General features: G+C 37.0%; 1 protein-coding gene across 1 annotated transcript in view; it reads right to left on the bottom strand.

The window, feature by feature from the left end:
* Nucleotides 1-26012, bottom strand: part of TMEM131 (transmembrane protein 131) — a 96970-nt gene that overhangs the window by 2707 nt on the left and 68251 nt on the right. Inside the window, exons 20-40 of the mRNA XM_084496462.1 lie at nt 25061-25213; nt 24841-24916; nt 24624-24741; nt 22513-22651; nt 22282-22391; nt 21843-21909; nt 20752-20903; nt 19930-20072; nt 18816-19002; nt 17498-17683; nt 14434-14592; nt 13308-13903; nt 9300-9475; nt 7978-8105; nt 6378-6502; nt 6075-6233; nt 5157-5331; nt 4704-4825; nt 4504-4600; nt 3322-3419; nt 1864-2027 (exon numbers count right to left, since the gene is read on the bottom strand). Of these exons, the coding sequence (XP_084352588.1) occupies nt 1864-2027; nt 3322-3419; nt 4504-4600; nt 4704-4825; nt 5157-5331; nt 6075-6233; nt 6378-6502; nt 7978-8105; nt 9300-9475; nt 13308-13903; nt 14434-14592; nt 17498-17683; nt 18816-19002; nt 19930-20072; nt 20752-20903; nt 21843-21909; nt 22282-22391; nt 22513-22651; nt 24624-24741; nt 24841-24916; nt 25061-25213 (3330 nt within the window). The remainder of the gene's footprint in view (nt 1-1863; nt 2028-3321; nt 3420-4503; nt 4601-4703; nt 4826-5156; nt 5332-6074; nt 6234-6377; nt 6503-7977; nt 8106-9299; nt 9476-13307; nt 13904-14433; nt 14593-17497; nt 17684-18815; nt 19003-19929; nt 20073-20751; nt 20904-21842; nt 21910-22281; nt 22392-22512; nt 22652-24623; nt 24742-24840; nt 24917-25060; nt 25214-26012) is intronic.

Consider the following 26012-nt stretch of genomic DNA (forward strand, 5'->3'; position numbering starts at 1 on the left):
TCTTGCTATGGGCAAAAGAGCCAGGAACTATTCCTGTGTATCCCAAAAGCACCTGGGAGAGTCTGATAGAAAGGCGATTGCTCATGAAGTAGAAGCAGCCACCAGGTAGGGGCTGGCAGAGAAAAACACCTTTGATTAGACAGCTACTCCTTTTCAAGGCTTGTGGAGGGAGGTGCAAAGCAGCCCACACACAGAAGTGCACATAGGAAAATGGAGGGAAGATGAATAAGGGGCTGTCATTAGAAAGAAACTTGGGGAGAAGTAGCACTAATGCAGCAAGGCTTGAGGGGAGAAGAGACGCAGAAGTCAAAAGCTGTTTAGTACAAAAGTGAAGAGTTATGCATAAAATGGGAGAGCAAAAGGAGTAAGGAAGGATAAAGTCAACTCCCCAGAACCCTTCCTAGAAAAGAGGATAATACAGAAGCCACTATATAGCTGCTGTTTGCAAGAAGAGATCTGCCTCTTGTGCCAGAAAGAAGAAAAGTACAGATCCTGGTCTGGTACCTCTCCCTTATCTAGAATTTAGCTTCAGTGGCAGGAGTAGCAGTTTGCCTGTTCTGGCTCATCAAAAACACTTGAAAAAATGACTAAAAATTATCATCATTAAAAAGGCTCTGAACGTTTCAGTCTATTTTCTGCTTTCTTGTTTATCAAGTGATCTTCTTGAATAAAAAGGAACTAAAACTATTCTGAAATGCTATTTTATTTTCAAACTAGAGACTAACAATTCCTCTACATCATTTGTCTGGCTTCTGTCTCAATGCTTCCTGCAGCACACTTCTAGGTATTTGTCAGAAGTGGCCAGGAAACAGGTTGAGAGCTGGAGTGTTGTAGTTATCCTTGATCCCTCCTTCCATCACTTGATGAGAAATCTGCCCTCCATGTACCCAAAAATCAAACATTTCCGTTTGTGTATATTGCACATAGCAATATACATAGTTTGACACAGTGATGTTATAGCTACAGTTTTAACCACGTGACAAGGGATCAGCAAGCACGCGTCTTTAAGAAGCCGTGTGATATTCTCTGGATTCCCCTGCCTGCTGCCTGCCCCTACTCCATCTGAACTGCTTGCTACCAGGAGAAGTAAAAACTGCATCTTATTCACTGCAGAAATATTTTCAGAGGACAAGATGAAGAACAGTTTCACTTGGCACTGAAGACAACTATTGTGATATAAATTTTATTCTGACATAAAGGCAGAAGGACGAGAGCGCAGTGCTACAGTCTGTGTAAAAGCCTTTTTTTCATTTTTGTCTATACAGCTCTTTTGCTGAGACCTCCAAACTTAGTCAATTTAAAGACTTATGCTCAAGTCCCCTAGCATTTTTCTGATGCTGAAAAACACACTTGAGTTGTTTTGTTGTTTTTTTTTTCTCCTTTTAGATTATTATTATTAGGACTTCTGTTAATTTACAGGGAGGTGTCACACTGGATTCAGCAAACAGAATCAAAATCTGAAAGTTATCAGACGTTTGTTTTGCAACTGTCCGTCAAATTGGAAGTGACAGCAGTGGCGTTCAGCCACAACGCATGCGCAGAATGTCTCCTCACAATCCTCAAGTATGTGGAAACAGAACACGTTTTTGCTAAGTGCTGTATGACACTCTCATGATAAGTTTTATATGAACTAATTGACATGGCTTTGTTATCTGCATGTGAGGAGACTAATCACTTTGGCCAATGGCCATTTCAACTTAAACACATAGAACAATGAATACATTTAATTTTCATTTTCCTTTAAAATTCATCTGTTTGGTTTTTTTTTCATCTATATTAAAAATCTCCTAACTGAAATTACATGGCAGGTACAGAACAGGTCGGTAACGGTAACAAAGCGCTGTATTTGCGCTGAATACTTACTGCAGTTGTATGAGTTGGAGAGCTCGAGCTTGTTGGCCAGGAGGGTACAGAATCTGTAGCTGAAGGATCCCAGATGGATGATGGAACATTATTGAATTCACTCCAGTTTCTTTGAACATCCTGCCCATAAGCAGATCGAGCCGAACCAAGTTTGCTAAAGACCTCTAAAAATAAAATGAAATAAAACTGAGTACATGGCTGTTCCTCCTTTTTCAAGAACAACTGCAGACTAATATAGTTCACTGTTACTTCCCACATTTTTCTAGTAGGTCCTGGTGCAGTACAAGAACTGAGATTAGAAAAGGCCACACACTAACACAGATCTCATCTCACTTGCCCTGTATCAGACACTGGCTACAAAGTTGAATCAAGATTGTGGTGGGAAAAAACAAAAGTTCTACACTTACTGTGCACATTTCAGTATCGAGCTGTGGAACTGATTTTATTCCAGATACTGATTGCACAAGGCCAAATAGTCAGAGAATCTGGCACAAGCACAGCGATACTGAAAATCCTGCTGGTTCATTATAACAAGTGAACTACAGTTGGAGTAAGTGACGGTGCTGAAGCAGCCTCTTGCAAGCACTGTGCTCCTTTCCCAGGTAACTCCTGGTAAGGGACATGGCACTGGCTGTGCCCCAGCCCACCCAGACCCCAGCTCTGCTAAGGGAAGGAAAGGGCAGCACCAGCACTCATGGTTTGCACAGTCCCTGCACACAGAATTAATCCCAGGAATCTTACTGCAGTCCCTCAAGTCACTGGTGCCAGGTGTTTCGGATGAAGGTGAAAGCAGACCCCCAGCATTTTTCAGCAAACATACAATCGAACAGCATGCAGACACCTTAAAAAATACCATGCACTCCCAAACATCGTATGCAAATCTACGTTAAATAAGTAGAACATTTGTCCCCTACAATATAGCTTGCCTGCATTAAGGTCTCATCTTATTAGCCACTTATGGAAAGTTTACCTAAATATTTATATATTTAAATGCAGGAATTAATTGCTGGTTTTAATGTGCATCAGTTCATTATGCAGCCATATGAATGCTAGAGGAATACACAAGAGGAAAGCAACGTGAGGGATGGACCATTACCTCATGTATATAGCAATGGTTTTATGCAAGCGTGAACTGTTCAGGAAACCACAGGCTTAGTGGCACACTTCTGAGACTTACTGTAAAGCTTTGGGGGAGGGATGGAGGGGAGGAAGACCAACACAGAAATGTTTCTGAAACTGAGAAACTTCAAAGCAACTATTTTCAGTGCAACAAAATCTGAAAGTTTCCACTAACACTCTCTGGGCTGAAACACGGAACGTGGCACCAAATTATAATGCATTTTCCTATAAAGTCATCCTTTTTGGGGGTAGGCATGGAAGCAAGGGCCCATACTTAAAATGGTGTCACGGAAACATTTCTTTACCTGTATTTGGAAATACTTGAAAAGAAAACCTCACCTCCAGTTAAGTTAAAAGAATGTCCAAACGCAGAGAATGAATTGAGAGGCGTGAAGTCAGGACTGCTGGGATTGCTGATAGGACTCCACAAACCCGAACTGAATATTAAGGAGTAATGGGAAAGAAATACACAACTCGTTAAAAAAAAGCATTACCAACAATTAACAATTGCAAATACATATATACACACAAATGTGTGCGTACACATACTCATACACACTTATAAAAACTAAAATGGTGATAAAGAGTTGGAAAATTAGATTTTAATTTTAAAAAATGATTACAGTAAAACATTATCCAGTGTATACATCCACTTTGGAGCAGCACACTCCTCTAGATATAATGCTCTTTAATCTGTATACTAAGCTCCAACACAACTCTGAGGACAGCTCTTTTGCTCTGTTTTTCAGAATACTTGCAGACATAGTGTAGTTTGAGAAGCAGATAAATTATAGAACTGCTCAGGAGCTGTAACAAATGCTCACACTCTAGCTTGTGGGCAAGTTTATCGAAAATACAGATGGGCTAACTGGAATCAGTGATAAACATTTACAAAAACAAACCAGAAACCCACCCACAAACCTTGCTCAGAAAAGCAACTCAGTTGTGTATTAGAACTTGATTTCCAGTCTCATTCCTATTCCAGAAAGGCTAACAGACACACGCTGCTCTTTACAGACATGCACAGCCAAAATATATCAAAAAAGACACTGTGCACTGGGGAATATGACTGAGCGCAGCAATATTCTGTTTCTACATGTGACAAAAAGGACAGTTACTGTTCTGGTCTTAGTGTTAAAATCGGGAGCGACAGACATTGCTGTACAGCAATGTGAAAATCTGTCTATGAATTATTTTGAGTCACCCTGGTACATACTCCTCAATACTGAAACAGCAAAGCTGATTTCTCATTTGTTTGGATGTCCAGAGAACACAAAATTAGGAATGAGGGGGGAAGTTCCTATCATATCCAGAATATTCTTTTTTAAGATTTTAAGATTTTAAGTTCTGGTTTATTTTTATTTTGTAAATGAGAGATGCTGTGCCTGAACTTTATATATTAAAAAAAAAAAAAAAAAAAAAAACACACAGCAGAACCAGAATAAACTCTGCTCACTACCTTCAAAATGCTATTAACTGCTTTCTAGGAGCCTAGATATTTTCAAGGGGTATAAAGGTTACCTGTCAGATCCATCACTGTCAACAACTGCGTGGGAAATGCTGATATTGCTGGAAACATCCGTCTTACTTGGTGAAACCTTCGGTAAACCACTGCCACCTGCAACAATATATCTAAACTGAGCAAAAAGTAAACCAACCAACTAAATAGAATATTCAGGAAATATTCATAGGTATTTAGTATGCCAAGCTGGTTCTAGTACCTGGGCTCTTGTCATAACCAGCAGCTACAGCAGCAAAAGTGGGGTTACCATTCCTGCCTGGAAGAGAAGCTGCCTTTGCCAGCTTGTGCTTGGTACCACTAGGCTGCTTGCTTTTCATTTCGCTGAAAGGTAAAAGAAAGAAAAAAAAGGTTTAAGGTTTTGGACTTCAGCACTTTGATAAACAACCAACAATCCAATCTGGTAGTCGTGAAAGTGTTAACAACAGTTCAACAGTTTCTCTAAGTGCACTTTTCTCTAATCTACCAAGTTGTAACAAACCCCAGAAAAAAAAAAATAGCATGGTAAGATATGCACAGTAATATCTGCAAAAAGGCAGTTTCCATGGGAAGAGGAAATGGGTACGAGAAAAGGGAGATGAACCATATCGAGCACATCGGTTCCTCAAGTATTCTGTGCTTGTGACATCAGGAGGAAGTACAGATTTGAACTCACTTGCTGCAGCTGCTGTTCACAATGCTGCTGTAAGTGCCTCCGCGTGACCCACAAGGTAAGGATGCAGGAGGAGGAGGAGGAGATGGAGAGGCAGGGGTAGGTGAGGGCTGTCGTTGTTTCAGGAAAGCATCTGCATTCATGGTTTGTAGAGAGAGTTTATAAAGGTTGTCCGTAGCTATAAAAAGAAGCATAAAATACCTTCCTGTAGTATTTACTTTAAAATGATGGCTACTCATACTCTGCTACTATTCTGTTCAAATTGAGGAATTATTTCAAAGGCTCTTCCTGGTTACTGAGGAGGTGGCTCCTTCCCTGTATTCACCTACTGCTGATCAGGTTTACTAAATACTGTGAGACTGTCCATCAGTGAAAGCACCAACACAAACAGATTTGTACAGAAGAAAAAGAATGAAACTTTTAACTTTTCTAAGTGAGCACTGTGGAGAGAGATGATTTTATGATCACATGCAACCAAGAGGAAGGTGACTTGGTTCCCACAAGGGGACTTACCATGCAACCAAAACTTATAATAGTGCCCCATGCTAACCACTGCAATAAGGTGTTTCCAATGTGTCCTCCCAGGGAGGGATCACTTAATTAGTTTAAACTTTGGCTGCAGCAGACTCTAGCAAACAAAACTCCATCTGCTGCAGAAAATACATTTTGTTTTCAAGCGGCAGTTCTCATTTCCTTAGCAGCTTCTGAAGAATTATTCATCACTGAAGAACTATGGAATGACCCATATGGTCTTCAAATCTCCCGAATTGTACAGGTTGCTATTAGTATTAGGCCTACAGCAGAAAATGGGAGCACAGCTATGCAGTGAAAAAAGGCTAGGCAGGCTTAATCTGTTTATAGATCCTCCTACAGATATTCATTGCAGAAGACTAATTCTGTCATCCTTTACTGACTACTTACAGCTGCCAGCTTTGTGAAGTGGCACAGAGTCCCACTCCGGTGGTGGAGAATCCTTTTCGCCTTCTGAGCTGCTGGTGTTTCCTAGTTCATGTCCAGAACCACTGGGGAGAAATTTTGCTAATACTGATGGCCTGCTCTCCATTAACTTACTGTTTGGACCTATTAAAACAAAAACAAAAGCAAGTCCGTGGATAATAAAGCGAGCAGCCTTATAACACCAAACTGAGAATTACACATTTAGAAGGGGTTACAAACAAACAGAATGAAAGTTGCATGATGTTTCTGAAAACAGCCTCATACTACCTCTTGTTTTCGGCAGGTTTCTAGATTTGGACCCGTTCGCCAAGAGGTGCTGTGTAGATATCTTGGATGGAAAGGTCTTGCGCTGCTTGTTTTCCAGTGGGGGAGTATAAGATAATTCCAAGGAACTGAATAGAAATAGAGATCCATTTATTTTTTTGCTCTCTGAAGTGCTGAAGGATTTTTTATTTTTATATACATAAGGTACAATTCATACTTTTTCAAAAACTATATATATATAAAAATACATATGCCTGCCATAGAGTCAGTTTTATGGAAGACTCAACTCCTGTGGCTTTCTTACGTCAAACATGCTCACTTCAAAGCTATTCATGAACATAGTTTTGCTGTCATCTCTTGTATTTCTCCTATACGCAGCTCCACCCTTTCATCCTTCCTAACCCCAGCTCATCTCCTTCCCACACTACTGCGCATATGTACTATGGCTCACTCATCTTGCAGGAGCAGCCTTCATCCTGGAGCTCTACAATTACAAAACCTGCTTGATTATGCAGGGGCAACCACGAGATGGCAATTGCTGTTTTACTACTCTCATCCCCCTTGCATGCCCCTCATAAACTACTGCCATGAATGCACAGGATGATCTATTTATCAATGACAAAACTATTCCACCCCACCAGCAAATTTATTCGGCTCTATATTTTTATTTCTCCAGCTACATATGTCTCACTGTAAATTTTCTAGGGATAAACTTTATCCATTTCTTGCAGAAGAATTCCAACTCAACTCTTACTTGAGCCTTTGAATACTGTCACATGTAATAAACTTGTGATGTAGACGATAGAGGAAAGCAGCTAACAGTAAGAAGAAAAAAATTCAAAGGGACTTCGCCTGGCAATGTTCTCAGAAATGTTTTGAAGAAAATGAATGTATACTAACTACTCAAACTAAATCTCAGTCTAGTATTAACTACAGCAACAGGGAAAACAACGCAATATACCACACCTCAGTATGTGGCAAAATTTACTCTTGTGGCACTCTGCTACTGGTCTGACTTTAGAATTTCAGAATGAGATTTCAATATGAACAGGATACAGCAAGACTGAGGTTGTTTGTTTTCTCTACTCTATAAGTTGCAATCAGTTATCTGTCAGTGCAGGAAAGTGATTGACAGCAGCAGCATCTTTTAACAACAGATCCAAGACACTGATTTATTCTGATAAAAATGAAGGGAATTGCATGGCTGTAACTCCACCAAGAGCAACTAAAGGTACTCATGCTAACACTGGCTTACAGTGTTGCCACTAGAAGCTCCTGTAGAAATGTTTGCCTTGTTTTGTGTCTGTGATACTTTTTTTTTTTTTTTTTTCAAAAAAAACTTAACATTGCTTAACCTGATTTTCTTCTCTGGATTTAGTTCTCGTATTATTAACGCACCATACTCCCACCAAATAATTCATTATTTACAAGCTTCAGATATTCCCTGATACCAGGAATGAAGAGGAAGCTGCCTGAAGCTATCTGCTGCTGGCATTAGCCAGACTGGCAGCCACAATAGTTGAATACAGATTTTTCATTTTTTTTTAAATCAATCTTCCCTCCAAGCATGATGTCTTCTTACTAATAAACCCGTTATGCTTACCTGGTTTTCACATCTACAGGGATTTCTTTCTTGATACTTGTTAGCAGTTTTTTACTTTTCTGTTTCACTTGCACTGTTTCATTTTCAGTTTTTTCTGGTGTAACTTTTCCCTTTTGTTTTTCAGGTTCCTATAAAAGACATTATAATAGCATATCAACAATGATGAGAAGTAAATGAGAAGTCCCTCTTGCATTGCAACATACACAGTGCAAGTAGCACTGAGGAAAGAATACTAGCTGAAAATAAGAGCAATTTTGAAGCACAGAAGTTATCTTTTTACTTCTAATAAAGCACACTATCCATTTTTTCCTAGGTGTTTTAATTCCTGCTTCTCCAAACAGCAAATTAACACACGCTGAGCAGATCAAAGCCATGGCCTCAAAAAGATTAGCTCTGCACTGAGACCTACACGGCATCCACTGTATGCAGTCCAGGCCATTTATAACAAACTGCTTGATTTAATCAACGAAACGATGAATAAGTGCACCTTCCCCATACAATTATTGATTTCTAACTGTACTTCTAGAACTTTCCGAATGTGTCTATACAGTCAAATAGCCATCCTGAAAATCAAAAGCGATTAAATTAAACCGTAACTTTTAAAATGAAGTAGATGCACTTTTATCCCCCTCCAGCTAGAACGTCCATCTTTTCTAAAGTTCAAATTTAAGACATGCCAAAACTTAGGCTTTGTTTTCTTCTCTCACCAACCACCTTTGCTTTGTTTGGTTACATAGTACATGTTTTAGAAGAAAACATTCATGACAAACTGACCACTACACAAGTGGTTAAAGAGCTTTTGTTTATTACCTAGAAGCATGTAAGCTCAGTGAATAAACTAATAGTAGAGGTCTGGTTGCATTGGCAGAGGTAATTAATACCTGTTGACAAGTTACCACCAGCAAACTGACCCTTTGTAACCGATTAAATGCATTGTTTTAGTGTACAGTAACTATTGAGTGAAGTTAGTGTCCATACCTTGTGTTTTATTCTGCACACACAATAGGCTAGGAGCATGCACAGAGATGATTACCACAATTCTGCTGACAACTGGTAGCTTGTTCAAACTGTAGTCACTCAGGCACTTTGTCCCGAGACTACATGATTCAAGCATGTTCACTCTCCTCTTTTGTAAAAGAAAAAACTGAGAAGTGAAAGCAAGGATTGTAAAAGAGGGTTTTTAACATTCTTTCTTTGCTAGGTATTATAGTATATGAAGGCTGGGGGAAAAAAAGACCCTATTCCCAAGTGCCATGCTGCTCTCTAACAGGTGATGGATCCACCTGCTACAAAGGAGTCTCCTTTTTCAAGCAATGCTGTACCTCTTTGAGAAGTGGTTCTGTATCTGGGTTGGAGGTTTCGGTTGTGGTTGAAGAACTGTCATCATCTGCCAAGGAATCCTTCAGTTCATCTTCCTGTTGCTTTCCTTTCCCTCTTCTGTCCTTTTCTTCCCGTTTCTTCTGTGGCTTAGTCTTCCGCTGAAGTGTTTTCCCTTTCCCTGGGGAGATAAGGATGCTTCAGATTTTCAGCAGCAGTTCTCTACGATGGACTAGTTCGTTTCATTTTGGTGGCTAACACATTAAAAAATCTGAAGTTAATTTTCTGTTATGATACAGAAACATTTACAACCACTTCACACCAAATGTGAGCAATACCAAACTTGAACTCTTATCACCACTGTTACATTTATGTTCCTGAGCCCTACCTCCATTGCCTCTCTGTAGACATGGGGCACCTGGCTACATGCAGCGCTCCTCTGCTATGTTTCTCGGACTCAGTTTGACTGTTTCACCACGTAAGACTATATTTAAACGAGAACTTCAGAAGTTGGTACAGGCTTTATCATCCCAACAAATGAAGAACAGAAACGCTGAGCATGCTTGTCAGTTAAAACAAAACAAAACCTTACAGTAAGACTAGAGTGGAAGAGAAAGATCACTAGCAGTGTTTGCTTGGCAAAGATGCCAAAAAAAAAAAAAAAGAAAATTGAAAATCTCACACCCAAGTGAACTTTCTCTCCTTGACATGTTTTATTCTTCAGGGTCTACTGTTTTAAGAGCTATAGCTAAGCTGACTGTAAAACAGATTGGCCTTGACACATTTAAGTGTTACTGCATCTCAAGGTAGGGAAAATAATGCATTAAGTGTTCTTGAAGCAATCCACATATAAATAAATAGTGCTACATGAACAATCAATTATGTTTTTCCTGCATTTTCTACAGGCTAACTGAAATGTAGCCCAGTATAAGCTCAAAATGTAGAGGTTTAAGAACCTTCAAAATGAAGCCAGAGGTCCTGGCTTGCAAAATAGAAGGGTATAAAGCAAGCTCCTGGGGAGAAAAGAAAGTTATCGAGAAAAACATCAGTACAGAGAAACTGTGTGTGCCTGTAGAGTCATCATCATCCTACCATCGCCTCTCGTTATTCTCACACAGGATGACAGCATTCACAGTACTCTTATCATATCTTTCATTAGACATAATATATGCCCTTACCAATAAGATCTTTTAGATATTAAACTTCAGACTAAGCGTTTTCATTTATAAGCCATGTGATGCTTGCAGGACAGACTTAATAGTTCACTCCAAGATTCACTTAACCTGTGCTGAATAACTGGGTTCGACCCCTACTGGGATTTGTACCAGCTCACATCCAAATTCAGTTTAGTAGAAGAACAACTGTAGCTGTCATATTTAACTTGACAATATGTCTCTCAGGGACAGTTTGTACCAAAACAAATTTCCCTTCAGTATTTTAGTAAATACCAAGTACATATCAAAGGGAAGTGTCTTCATATTTTCTTTTTCAGACTTAATGTTTTCAGTATCAGTAACAACAAAAACATTGTTTTTTTTTTTTTTTTTTTACCATGAATGCAAATAATAGTGTAAATGCAAATAGGTCTGTACATAAATTTTATGGAGGTCAGCATCACACTTATTGGGGGTATTCTACTTTTGCCTCAGAAGGCCTCATTACAAGATTTGCATCAACTTTAGTCTACATTCAGGATTGCTGAGCAGTTTAATGCTCATCATTAGCAAAAAGGAATCTGAAGTGCAGTCATAAAATAAAAATGTAACATGAAGTAGCTGTTCAACAAAAAATCTAGTGTAGCCTTTGCAGCAGTCTACTAGGACCCATGTATTAGGAACGTAAAACAAGACTAAAATCCTGCACAAGATATTCTGACATAGAATTTTAGTTCAAAAGCTGCTGTTTCAGCAAATGTCTGCAACTGGCTCTAGCTATTTATCTAAAGAAAAAGATCGGTATGTGTATGTAGATTCAGACAGATATGGGACTTCCCCTACAGTTTATATTTTTGAAGAGGGCCAATGGAAACAGGCACATTTTATTTCATGTGTTGAGCTTCTCAAGGTCTAGTTATGGTTTATAGATAATGCTGGGGTTTCATATAAAGCTTACCCAAAGAGAAGTCCACGTGAACTTATCTTATTTATTGATCTGAGGTGGCAAAGAAGTCAAAAAAACCTACCTGAATTGCAAAAAAATCTCATTATATATTTTGCAATACATAACATGTTTAAATATTCAGCATAACACCATGCTAAAACACAAATGATAAAGAGGCTCCATAATAGGAAGAAAAAAGTGAATTTACCTGAATGCATTTGTGATCAGGAGAAAGTTGGAAAAAGCATAAAAATGAAAGTTGTGCCAGAAAGTGATTCCCATATAGATTGATAAAGAAAGAAGTACTTTATCATTTTTTAGAAAGCTTTCCAAACTGATAGACAGATCAATAGAAGCATCTATCTCAAGAAAACGTATTTAAATATGGTTGAAAAATGTAATCAAAGGTCCATCAAACACTTAGGAGCAACTACTCGCTAAGACAAGTTTCCAATACATAGACTGCTAGAAACTGCTGTATGTGCAAAAACGTTAATGTAGATATCTAACCCATGTTACTTGGATCAGGAATGTTTCTGAAATGAAACTCAGTTGTCCCCACATACTGTGTAGCAGCTCCACTGTACAGCAGTCTTGGAGTGCAAGAATCAGTTTTTTTGGACTGAACTACAAATGGAAGATCCACTCCTCAAACACTCCCAACCCTCCCTGGCATTCGAGTACATGGACTGGACCAGTCCACTGTAAATCCCCTCAGATGTGCTCCACAAAGATGTTGCACCCTCTCTACCAGCCGTTTTGCTCTGCGGAGCCCCAGTACTGCACTATTTGCTAACGTAGATGCTACCTATGAAACCTACCTATAGTCATGTAATTAGTTGGAGTACCATTTAGCCCTTACGAAGGGGATACCTGGCAAGCTGGTTTTATCTCTCGAGAGCACTTTTCTTTAATTCCTCCTACCACATCCCTCAGCTAAATTAAAAAACAAAACACAAAGTAGCAGCATGCTTCATTAGGACCCCAAAACCTCTCGTCACTTCAGTGTCCCATTTGAAAGTCCAAATGCAACATCGTATCCTGCTCATTACTAAAAACAGTGAAGCTTTCTTCTGTTGTTGTGCATGACCATACTTCAGGATGTACCTTCCCCACCTTTCTTTTCTTAATCTCTAATAAATTAAATACCAGTACCGTTTCTGCACAACATTGCTAGGATCAAGTGAAAAATTATTTAGAAAGAAACACATTAGGATTAAATTTGTAACAACATAACTCTGGGTCAACTAAAATGGCTAATACAAAAAGCATAGTAAGAAGTTATACTCTAACAAAGGGTTTATAGTAACATGTATTTTTAAGATACGAACATATCTGATGTATGAAATCCAATAAGTTGTCCATTAGACAACTGAAAAGATCCATAAAGAATTAAAACTCAACTCCAACCTCATACAGAGATAATGGTAACATTAATTTGCTGACCACCTGACATCAAGGATTTTCTAAAACAACTGCAAGCCTGAACATGAAGAATTCCATTCCTGAGCAATACCACAAAGATTTATAGATCTCTCCTCCTCTTTCTGTCCTTTCCTCAACCCCCAGCTCCAAGTACAAAAGTTGGAGGTGGGAGGGATTGATGCTAACCCCACAGGGGAAGGGGCTGCAACCAAAATCATTTTCTTCTTCAGAGGGTCAGATGTCTAAATATTCACATTTGCTTTCATCAGAATGTTCCAAAAAATGTGCAGGAAAATCTAGCACTACATGGAGAACTTCACTACTGTAAAATAGAAAGAGGAAGTGTTTCAACACACAGATGCATACAGAAGAGTAGGGAAGAGCTATTACCTTCCACACTATGAAAACATGACCTTTACAGCTGATTAAATCTTGTTCTGTGGCTTACATAATGAATCATCCTGTTAAAAAATACAGAATTGTATTACCTTTGTTTTTTGCTAGCGGAGATGGGGGCTGCTCTGTAAACACATCTGGGGACGGGGTTTCTGGGTGGTCAAAGTCTTTTTCCATAGTTTCTATGAGCCCAGTGAGATCTGAGTCCTCTGAGCTGTGCCTTCTGTTGCTGGCACATTCGACATGAGGTGTGTTGAGAAGCGGTAGCTGTGGCAAAGCACTTTCAGTCTGTTGCTCTTGCTGCTGGGGCCCGGATGCTGGGGCTTGCTGGAGGGGCTGCTCTGCCAAAGCTGGTGCCTGCTGTTGCGTTGACTGCTGGTTCTGCCTCGTGCCCTTGGCTCTTTTGCCTGCAGCATGAGTCTGAGATGTGGCACCTGAATCCAAGGTAAAGGGGCCTGTTCTGTTCACTGTTTGCATGGAAGCTGCTTGTGCTGAAGTCCTATTAGGTATGCTTGAACTGTTTTTGGATTTGATGTTTTCAACATCAGGTGCACTTCTATTGCTGTGAAGGTGTGCTGTTGCATTGCATTGTTTATGATTTCCTGCACTGGATCGTGAAGATGAACTGCCTGCTCCATAGATCCCTCTGGACGAGCCGTGATTGGAATCCGATCCAGGTGCATTCAAGCTGAAAGAACAGCAAATGTTTAAATGTACTCCACAATGTTTCCATTCTTCCACATGAAAAAAGAATCATTATGTCCGAAAGAAACCTTTAACTACACTGTTCTTGGCAAATAATCAATAAAAAGGTTGAGAACTTGTTTGACAAGTCAGTAGTTTTTACCATTTCCTGTTCACTTGCTCACTGTACATATAAACAAAAAAAGTAAGATGGCATTCAAAATTAATGGAAGAAAAGAAGCCTGCCTTTAAAAAAAAATTAGACCCCAAAGGTAGGAAATTCTGGCCTGCTTTTTTTTGCAGTTTATACCTCCCATTTTTCTAGAGCATAACCAGAAAATTTTGTGGGGTTTGCTTTTAGAAAGAGATGAATAATCCTCTCAACCACAAAGTCCATTTTAGAACTCATCTTCCACCCATGGGAGACTAATAATTCATTCATCCGTTCAAAAGAACGTATTACTTTTTAACTGGCCTTATAACTGAAGAGGAAAAAATAAAAAGGCAAAAAGAAAAAAAGAAACATGTACTTACCTTCCATCAGATGAAATTCCAACTATTCTCCTGAGATCAAGTGGCCTTCCCATATCAAATGGTGGGCTTGAGGCCTCAAAAGACAAGCGTCTCCTAAATGGCTCCCAAATTCCTTGAGCTTCTAGATAGGCTGTTCCAATTACCAAGAGAAAGAGCACACTGCAGAGTAGAGAGGCAGTCATTTAAGTATTTCTATGTTTTGAGTATTTTAAGGTTAATGACGTTAATTACACATGATGAAAAGTTTGTATCTTACATAAAAAAGCTGAAAACTGCATCCAAACCACATTTCTGTCTAAAAGAAAAAAATTACAGAAGTCTAGCATATGCACATCAATAATACTGAGAATAAAGGTTAAAGATGCAAATCTGATATGAAGGCCCCAATTATATTAACCCAAATTTTAAAAAAGATACAATCAAAATATTAAAATGGCATCCAAGTGGCCAGCAGCTCTCACAGACCGCTGGTGTAATTCTGTTTTAAAAGCAGAGATCCTCCATAGATAATTGTGCTGCTGTTCAGAGAACTAAAATTTAGCATTATTATGTCAAGTTTTACAACTAATTGCATCTGCTGCAGTCGTGTTTAGGAGTTCTCCACTTACGTAACACACTGCAGCAAACTGTATTTCTGATGAAGCCATAAAATCACTGCGGAGACATTCAGCACAGCGCTATGGAGTACATCTTCTAAAAGGTGGGAATTTTGGGGTGATGGTGGGGGTATGAGACACACCGTTGATTACTAAAGATTGACTTGCCTATTACCCTAGAAGGTTTATGCAAAGATAACTTCAAATTAGCAACTTCAGTTTCTGTTCTCAGTTCTGACTGCTGGTTTTTGTAAGCCAAATGTATGAAAGAGCATCAGTTCACAGAATAGGATGAGATACCTCTTGCTTAACTTTAGTTGTCTACAAGAAATTTAGTCTAGATATCATCTTAAGTTTTAACTGTCAGCAAAATGCAAGCAACTCTGGAGACCAACTCAGCTGGTTATAGCTGGTTATCAGTGCTTTTTTTCCACCCCAGGAATTAAAAAGGATCACAGACATATAACCTGACAGCAGATGGTAGGAAATATAAATTTAATCCGAAGTGTCAACAAGCGACAGAGAAGGTAAAAAAAAAAAATAAGGGAAGTTTTCAGACAAGCTTACACAAACTCCTACGCAAGAGAGCGACGCCTGCCTTGGGTGCTATACCATCAAACATACAATTACTTTTGGAATATAAAGAGTAAGGTATGACCTCATTCACTTTTAAAGTATAATCCATGGTACTATTTCAAAGCTTCATGAGACTGATACCAACAACAGTATTACATCTCTATAGTGCCATACAGACTCGAGATGGAGCACACAGGGGTTTCATACCACACCCCTCAGTGTACCAGTGCTGATCCATTCTGGATAAGAATCCTACTCCCTTTGCGTTAGCAAACTTTGTTGTTTTCAAACAACTTTGAAATTAAAAAAAAGCCACAGAACAAGTCTTGCTTTGTGGTCTTTTTAACTGCACTTTCCTGTCTTGCTGTGGTGGCAACAGTCCATTTTTTATTTGCTTCTTTGATTATAATAATAGAAAAAGATAACTAGCCTAGAGTGTTTATGTCATTTAAACTGGTGAAGAACACCATGCAGTGGGAAATAACATGTTCTAGACACAGTTGTTGGTAACACCTTTTTTCCCTCAAAGTTTTAGCCTGGGGCAAACTATGCATCCTTAGTAAGTTCATAAATAGGACTGGGTCCTTCACACAAGGCCTATCAAGTTGGACTTGAAAACTTGGAGCCACAAGTATGGTACCAATACATGCCAAGCAGTAATTTAGGGAAGGCACCTCAGACAATATTTTATTAAAAGAGAAAGATGAACTAGACAAGCTCAAGTTGTTAATTTCTAGAAATTAGGGATAACGGATAATATGGAACTATGTTAGTGGCAACAAGCAAAACTCTCTATTATGACTTCCTGAAAGTCAGAAGCTATCTGTGCACCCGATCCTTGGAATATTATGAAATGATCACATTAGGACTCCTCTCATTTGCTGAGTTTTGCAAGGAAAAAAAACAGTGAGTGAAAGGATTATTAGTATTCTGTATCATTTTGTAAAGTCTAATTAATAAATACAGTACACATAAAATTACAAACTACACTTAGGAGCTGGCAAACATCATTCACTCTATCAATAAACTAAGCAGATACATAGAAGAAAAATAAGATAAAAACACTGCATTATTTTGTAAAGTGCTGAAGAATAAAAAAGAAAAAGAAGCAAGCTTTATCTTCTCTATTTCTTTTATCAATCCCTAGACAAGGAAAGAGCTTCACCAAATATTTATATAATGCAGGGCAGCAAAATGGAAAAAATAGTATCTTAATCTAAAAGAAACACAGGAATATTACACCCCTGATTTGCTACAAAGGCTTTGGATAATGCTTCAGATTTGCAGCACACAGGAAAACCACTTTTTCGTCACAGCAGCAATTCATCACTCACTAAAATACAAGTTTAACACTAACTAAACAGTAAAAACACTTGTTGCCACTGATTATTCTATGGTTTTCTCTGGATAAAGGCAGTGGAAGACAGTGTCTCATATCCAGTAGACAAGTAGGAAAGCATTGTTTCTAACTTCAGATTATTCATAACTTCAGACTAAAAAATAGACAGGTAGAGGTTAGGCTAGGAAAACACAAAGGAACTTTCAACTCAAGTTTCAACCAGTCATAGCAAACGTGTCACTAAGGGGGGAAAAAAGTGCACCAATACAATGCCCTTCAGGTTCTCAGAAACTCCATTATTAGTATCACCAGTTGTCTGTCACTTGCAAGTGGCAGCAAAGTTAAATTCATCCAAGGCATCTGCTAAGCTCACTGCAGTCATTGCCTCATATCTTTCTAAAGCACAATACTCAAGAAGGATGCTTCAACCTGTACACAAAAAAACGGTTAGCAGAGCTCTAATGCCTGATTTGATTCAAGTTTGGCTGAATCTGTATTCAAATGGTGGTACTTCGTGCACATATACTGATAAGAACAAACATATACACACTACCTCATTATTCCTGAGGTAAGGATGTACAGTGCCAATTCCCAGTTGGGCCTGGGTAGCGCTTCTGCACACGTTGCTAACATATGATATGGAAGGGATGCATTCAAGATAAATACGAATTCAGAGCCTCCTGCAGTGATGAATTTTAATTCACGAATTACTCTGGAAGCTGTGAAATCGGGTGTAAACCTGAAAACAAAGTAAATAATGTTAGAACTTGTCATTTGAGCAGCACAAAAATTTGAGATAATATTCAGCCATTTAACAACCCCCACCCCTGCAATTACTGTCATGACTGGGATTCCATTCAAATATTTACAACAAATAATCCTAGCAGTACAAGTAATAATCATCCACACAACTAGCTTACAAATACTTATGAATACCTTTCAAATACTTCAAGATGCATTAAAAGTTCATAAACACCTATGCTTAACACATCTGATACTAAGTTACCCTGACATACCATAGGAAAATATAACTGAAATCAAGTTTTGACCAAATCTGCTAAAAAAAAAAAAGAGCTATAAATATAGTAAAAAAAATAAAGAAAAACAAAACCACAACAATGGCTATAGCTAAGCAATGGAACTGATCATTATGTGAGCTATAAAGTTTTTAAACATTTCACTTTTAAATCAAAATTGCATACCTTTCCAAAACATAGCTACGTTCCTGTCTCCAACTAAGATTGTTGCAGAAATACTAGCGAAGTTTCACTGCCTGCAATATCTTGTATGTTCTCTTGCATAACAGTACCATCTCCTGAACTATTTAGATACTGTATTATGAACAGCTAGCTTTAAATCGAAGCAATGTTAAAGAATAATTTTTGATGCAGACTTTTTTACAATAATAACTGGCAGAATTAAATAATTGTTGTCATTAAGATACCGGATATAATATTTAAGACTGAAATGCTGTGCATTGTGATGCTAACCCTTACACTAAAGGCACTTAGTATCTACTGCAATGCACCAAAAACATACATAAATCTCCAGCTCATGTACATTCGTAACCCAAATGAAGGAAGCGTATAAAAAGCTGTATATAGCCCTTTTCCAATGCAGAATAATATCAAAAATAATTCTATAGTCAGTCATGAAAACTTAAGTTCTTTAAAAATCAAGTAATTGTTTGCAAGAAGAGAGAGGTTTCGTGTTTTGTGTTTTATAAAAAAAAAAAAAAAAAAAAAAACAAAAACAAAATACTCAAAGCTTAAGTAAAAAACCTTAGAATTCAACTTCCTCTAAAAACAGAAATAGGTACACAGAATTCTCAGGTATGACTATTTAGATGTAAGAAGAAAAAAAATACTTACAATATGACAATGTCTTTAGAGGCATTGGCACTTAGTGCAAACTCTTGACAGTTAACTACTTTAAATCCATATCCTTCACATGTATAGCCACTGATTTCCATGGTTTTCACATTAATCTGCAGCTGCCCTGTATTTTCCACTTTAAATGTTCTTCTCAACGTGAAATTTGGTTCCTTGTATTTCATTTCTGGAAAAAACAGGGAAAAATAATTAATATTGTGCTAAATGGATATCCTTGACTATGCACATCTTCTACACCAGGGCCTATGGAAACCTTTACATAAATGACAGAACAGATATTTGTTACCAGACTCTTGTGCATTCCAACTCATCAGGGAAGAAAACAAGACCCCCAAATGTGATAGCGCTACCTCAGAAAAAAAAAAAAGAAAAACGTATCTCAGCTGTAAAGTTCTGTGACGTACTGCTTAGTGTAGTAGTATTCAGTGAAAAGTCTCAGCACTTGGAGTATTAAAACTTACTTTTTGTGCCTTAAAAGTGAAATCCATTGTTGAGCTACAACAGCAAAAAAAATCCCTAGCTCACAACATGACTAAGTAACGACTAAGCTTTACTTGAAAATTTTATTTATTTATTTATTTTTTACTCATCCCCTCAAAAAAATTCAAACTAATTAATGGCATATCTTGTAAATACACTTGGAAATCCGTAAAGCAATAAAGCAGATTTTAATATCAGATAAAAACTACACTGCTTTTACCAGTTCCTTTAGAAATACAGGTATTCTTGGCCCTCTGCTCAGAAGCAAGCCTGGGGCATGGAGCAGAAAACCTCTGACCCCAGAAAAAGATTTTGCCTGCGATTTAATTTTCATCAAGGAATCAAGGAACATCATATCCTTCCCTTTTCCTTGTTAGCCATATGCATGCAGATTCTGAACATTTTCAGTTTTTCTAATTTTCATGTTAAAATGAAAAGATCAAATATACCATTTTCTGTCTAAATTAAGAAGCAATTTTAATGTATTTAAAGGTTAAAAAATTCTGGCACACTAGAACAGGGAAAAAAACATTTCCACACATACATATTTTAAGTTGCACATGTAAAATGTCATTTATTTTCTGTTCAGCACAGTAGTTCACGAAGTACTCACTTTCTGAACAGTCTTTTAATAGTGCTTCTGTGATTTTAAAGCGTAAAGAACTTCCAGGACCAGGAGGTTTGCCTGCAACCTTCAAGCTCTCAGTCGTTCCCTGTCCTTGTACCATTATGGCATCTATTACAGTCAAATTATTTCTGTATGCAAAAAAAAAAGGGGGGGGCGGGTTGGAAACACTCATGAAAGGAATATGCAGTCTATTGCTTCTGCAAGCTTCTCTACAGAATACAAAGCTATATCCTAGTCCTGAAAGACAGAAATATAAGCAGTCCCACAGGTGATTTCCCACCATAGAGAAGTAGTATGAATTGCCATATGTATAGCCATATGTATAGCATTTGAAAGACTAAAGCCTAAGAAAGCATACAATTAACAGAAGGAAGCATACAATTAATAGAACAATGACATATTAGTTTGTCTTTGATCATCATATCAAAGTATCACATGATAAAATAGGTAAATAATTATGCAAACTCTTAAAGGGAAAAATTCCTCTTAAAGGGAAAAATTGAAATTGCAAACTCACATTGCAAATGGCATCTATAAGTAGATACTTTCAAAGCAGTACAGGATGTATTTAAGGAATTGAGTCAAACTATAGCTATGCTAATATATCTGTATTAGCAAGTACATACCAAATACAGCTTAACTACTGCAAAACATGTCAAAATTACATTTAAAGTAAATTTTTCTCCAGACGCGATTCTACAATTAGTCTTGTAAGAGTGATAGTTTCTTATAGACAGTAAGTAAGATTATATAAGTAAATAAAGATGTATCAGAAACTCAAACTCATTTCAGAAATATCTACCATACCTGACAACAATTAACGATGAAACAGTTTTATTAAGAACTGGAGTGAATTTTACTTTGACAGACTTTCTCTCACCAGGTTTTAATAATAGGCTTAAAACTGAATGACGAGCCAAGCCCTTTGTAAGGCCTACAGTGCTCTGTAATGGCTGGACCTTAAAAGAATAGGGAAAACAAAAGCAACACTTGAAAAAAAATGAATTTTTAACACATTTCATAGAACTTTTATTTATATAGAAAGTTATGTTATAGACAAGTGTACTACTAAATGGAACACACTGATTTTTGTTTTTTAAAAGAAAAAAGACTTTTAGAACAACAAATTCAATATTAGTAAATCATCCACTTGACAAGCGGTAGAACACAGCAAGATAGAATGGAGCTAAGCTATACTCATGTGGATTCATAAAACTCTAATAGTGGGAGTTGAGAAGGTTTTAAATGTATAGCTTTAAATACTAAATTAACATTAAGCCATTATGTAATGTTTTCTACCTTTAAAATGTCCCACTAGTAAAACATTTTTAAAATATTGTCTTTCCAGAGTAAAGAAAAAAAGGAAAAAAAACTTAGAATAGAAGATCTGTTGAAAAAAGTATATTTTGCCTAGTTTGCTTTTAGATGCATTGCAAGCATTAAATTGCTAACATAAAACTATTGCTAATATAAAACAAATGGAGGAGAAAGTGTCTGTATGTTGGATAAGGAAAGTATTCAGGATGTGGCATACTCTATACAAAAAAATGCATTAAGTTGTACACAAAATACTAAAAAAATATTTTAACAAAGAACAGAACAATGGAAAACTCAATACCTTGCTAATTTTAGAACTACCAAGCGTAAGACTGAATAATCCTGTATCAGTAAGAGAATTAATAAAGCAATAGTTTCCTGCAACTTTTGCAATTCTGTTGTAACACAAGCAAAGTTAAAATGTAACTGTTATATTTGAAGAAATATTTTTCCCATTTCCCAAGTATATACAATGTGGATACATACAATATCCACACACATCCTTCTAAAATTCAACACATGTATGACTGAACTCTTGAAAACAATATAAATGTATCCAAAGAATGTAATGAAATACTTACACAATTTCTGAAGACCTGGAACTCTAGAGTCCTCAGATTGAAATTAGTTGGCTTACTCAAATTAAACCTGAAACACATGGAAGTTGTTTTTTTGTTTGTTTGTTTGTTTCCCAGATAACTGAAGATAGCAACACACTTATACTAAGTACAGACTTTAGCACAAATCAATAGGTTATGGTAGGACTCAAAATGCAGCTGACAGAATCACTTGACTTACTTTATTTCCCCCCTCACCCCCTCAAGTTAAGGAAAAAAAAGTAAACATTGTTTTAGCTCAGCAAAAAATATATTCTATGGGAATTCACCCTAGATTCATTTCCCAACTGGACTAACGATACAAATTCTAGAAGTGGACAACACTATGAACAGTTTGCATTTTTTGTAAAATACATTTTGCTGTACAGTGAAAATACCCTTTGCACTCTAAGACAATACTTACCGTTCTAGCATTTTATCAACAAATGTGGATGGGTTAGAATACAGGGCTACAGGAAGGAACTGAACATACACAGGAACATCAGCTGGATTTTCTAGAAAAATTTCTTCTTCCTAATCAGAAACAGAATTTTTTGTAAAGCTTACATTTGATTAACTGTAATTAGAAGCTATTAAAAATGCAGAAGCTCTTAAAAATATTTTTTAAAATGGTACTACCAACAAAATAACTTACTGATGAACTGTTTGTATTCGTGAGTGGGAAGCTTAACTGGCGTGGTGAACTGAGTATGGAAGGCCAGGCCATTTCTGCTGTAATTTTCAACCGGACATCTTTCTGAAGGTCTGTGTCAACTTCAAATAGAGCATTCAGTCTGGAAAAATAGTTACAAAGCTTACTTTACAGGAGTAAAAAGGCAAAAGCCTGGATAAAAACCACCATGTAAAAAGCAGAGTGCTTAGGAGTACCGTGAAAACAGTATTAGTTTGAGAAATAGTATATCACATTTGTACACAATCAAATAAATTTAAACTCTGCCCATATTTACTGCTATTAAAAACTGCAATAGAAACCCCCAAATATGCTCCAGGAGACGAAGTGAAAAATTCTAAAGATGTTCACAATTTAAATATTGTTGTCAACATCCATCTGTTCCGAATTCTATTAGGGCCTATTTATGGATAAAGATGAGCAGAAAAGACAATAGGACTTCTGTACCGTATCTCTAATCTTTCAGTATTTGTCTCACATTAGTAGTCTCTAGACAGTGAGACAATTTTTATTGTTTGTGAGAAAATGTCTAGCTCTTACTATTGCAGAAACAAGTTTTGAGAATATGATTGAGATTCAGATCATTAAACAGAAATAACCCCAAATATATTTTAAAAGTTTGAGAGAGATTATGTAACAGTGGTTGACTATGACAGTTTGCAAAGGTATAAATAGTAGAAAGGAAAAACATCAGCCCTACTACAGCGTGTTTCTAACACAACATTCAGATATCCACTACCCAGAAGACATACTGTGCATCCATCACACTGTACAAGCGTGAAGTACAGTAAATCTGATGTATGTTAGCTGCAGTGGAAACCATGAAATATGTGCCTATACTCCCATCTAACAAATCTTAATGAAATCTTAATGAAATCTTAATGAATTAGCCACTTGGTGTAAGCTACAATTTTCACAAGTGAATGAAGTCCCTTGCTGTTAGCCAACCTGTACAACAGACTTGACTCCTGTTCCCCCAACAAGCTTTCCAACATGAGCTGAAACAAGACTAGTAGTATTGAGCTCTCCTGTTAGCAAAAGAGACCAAACTTCAAACCTAGAGATGTATTTTGGAGAGACTCTAAATACTCAAGTCAGAAACCCTCTGTATTCAGAAGCATTTTCTCCTGTGCTTGGATAGTGGGTTGATTTTAACACTTTTTAAAAACGCATTATATATTCACTAGAACTGCAACTTAGTCAGAAGTAGTTTTTAATAGTATATTCCTTTACTGTCTTCTTACTCCAGGCGATAAAACACTCCTGTAGAGAATTCTGTTTACGTCAATTTTATTCATGTGTTATTAATATATCAACATTATAACAAAAAAAGTGATAAAGGAAGTATGTTTTTGTTACTCTATTTAGTTACATAGTCACTTTGGTTTCTACAAATATGTACACATTTTTTGAAATGATAGTCTAGATGTTATCACCACCAAAGACACTTGCTGTTACAGTAAACATCTCTTGAAGCTTAATTGCTTTACATATTAGAAAACAGATGTTTAAAAAGTATATAGAAGCCTACAGAGTTTTCTAAAAAAAATAGATAGCCGTTATTAATGACTTTTTATTTAGCATCTCTCAAGGAGAAATACCAGACGATTTGACAATTCCCTGAAGTGATCTCAGAATAGCAGCAATAGAAAACCTTATGAAATCCTAAAGGAATATTGAGGTTACTACTTTAAACAGATTAAACAGAGATACTACAGAAACACTATAATCTCTTTTAGGAAAGTTTTTTTTCAGAATAGAGACTGTCCTGCTGTTGCCATGTTTTAAAGAACTGCAGCATGCTCCAGTTAATAGTAACTTCTAAGGCTTTGATTGACTAGAGGAAATTATTATTATGAGTAGTAAAAAGTTAAACATACGTGTTCTCTTTAAGGTTTTGCACAGAAGGCCAAATAACTCCTTTACCCTCTCTCATAGAGCACCACAATAATATATATTTTTATATATATATATATATGTAATATATATAATAAATCTGTATTTTATAATATCACATGTAACAGAATTATCTAGTGATTTAACATCTGAGGAAGTAACAGGCATAAAACACTTACCTATGGCTTGAGTTCTCTTTTATTTCTGTCCATGCTTTGAATAAGTTCTCATGCAAATCCCAGTCAGAATCCCACACATCATCTTGCATTGATATGCTGTGCTGAACTTTAGATTCCGCTTTAAAAACATAACATTTTTAAACCCTTCATGTAAAATCAATGCTTAAGCAGGAAACAATTGTTTTTTATTTTCATTAAAAAGGTGACAGTTACTTACATTTTGATAGAAAAGGCAATCCTACGTAACAATGATCCCCACATTGTAAACCAGGATCAAAATAAATATTCGCAATCTGCAAAACAGGTAAAATCAGACCAATTAAGAAACTGCACAATAAATCTGATGACCAAAGAAAGAAGGAAGAAGATTTGACTACAGGACACTTGTGCTAAAAACCAGAATTTGTGAACTTGTAGAAATAAGGCAAAGCACAAACCTTTGATTTTTTTCCTGGCTCTAAATCTTCTTTATTGCTTCTTAGCCTTTTATAATAAAACCTTACATCTTCAGACAGGGAGCGTATGTGTTGTATTTTCACTTTCTGAGAGAAGGAGTTCATAATGTTCAGGCTCTGGTGAACTACTTTCCCCTAAAGAAAAGAAAGGATGAAAAAGGCTGCATGGCAAGCATCTTCCCTAGCATATATATTTATGTAGACTGGCAAAGACCACAGTAGAGTGGCAATAAACTCAGAATTTAACTGTGCTTTCTTAAAAATGCCATTTGTAACTTTATGGTAGGTTTCTGTGAGTTAGACTTCTTCCTTCATCTGCTTTCAAATACAGTTCATCTCTCTTAAAAAGTACAGCTTAAGGGTTTTGGAGAACTAGGACAACAGTTCTTAATCAAATCATGCTTTGAGAGTGCCAGAGCAGAAACATTTTGGTTTTCTGAGCCCCCAAAAGAGAAACAAGCTTCTTTTAACAGATCTAGGACATAGTTACTACTAGTTAGGAATTATCTTAACAGAGCAGATGAATGAAGCTCCAGGCTATAAACGCTCCAGGTGAGAGACCATTTTAAAACACCCCTTCCTTTCCCAATGAAACTAGGACACTAGGCACTGAAACTACAACATTTAAGAGGAAAACAGTGCATGTTTTTTCCCCACCAAACCCTGCAACTTCTTCTAAGGCAAACATTATTTTATCTTTCAGATACAGAATGTAAGATTTCATAGTTTATAGTATGTCATGACCAGAATCATTGCAATGCTCAAGCTTTATACTCCCCACCCTTTTTAAAGCTCACTCCAGTGTGACCTCACTTGTAAGTCACTGATTCTGTAACCATATTTTTCCTCTTATCTCAAAACCAGCCGTGACAAGTATATGGCAAACAATAAATAAAAGAAGTGAAAGGCTACTCAAGAGTGGTGACCGGTTTTC

This window comes from Aythya ferina (assembly GCF_964211825.1).
Source record: "Aythya ferina genome assembly, chromosome: 1".
NCBI lineage: Eukaryota > Metazoa > Chordata > Aves > Anseriformes > Anatidae > Aythya > Aythya ferina.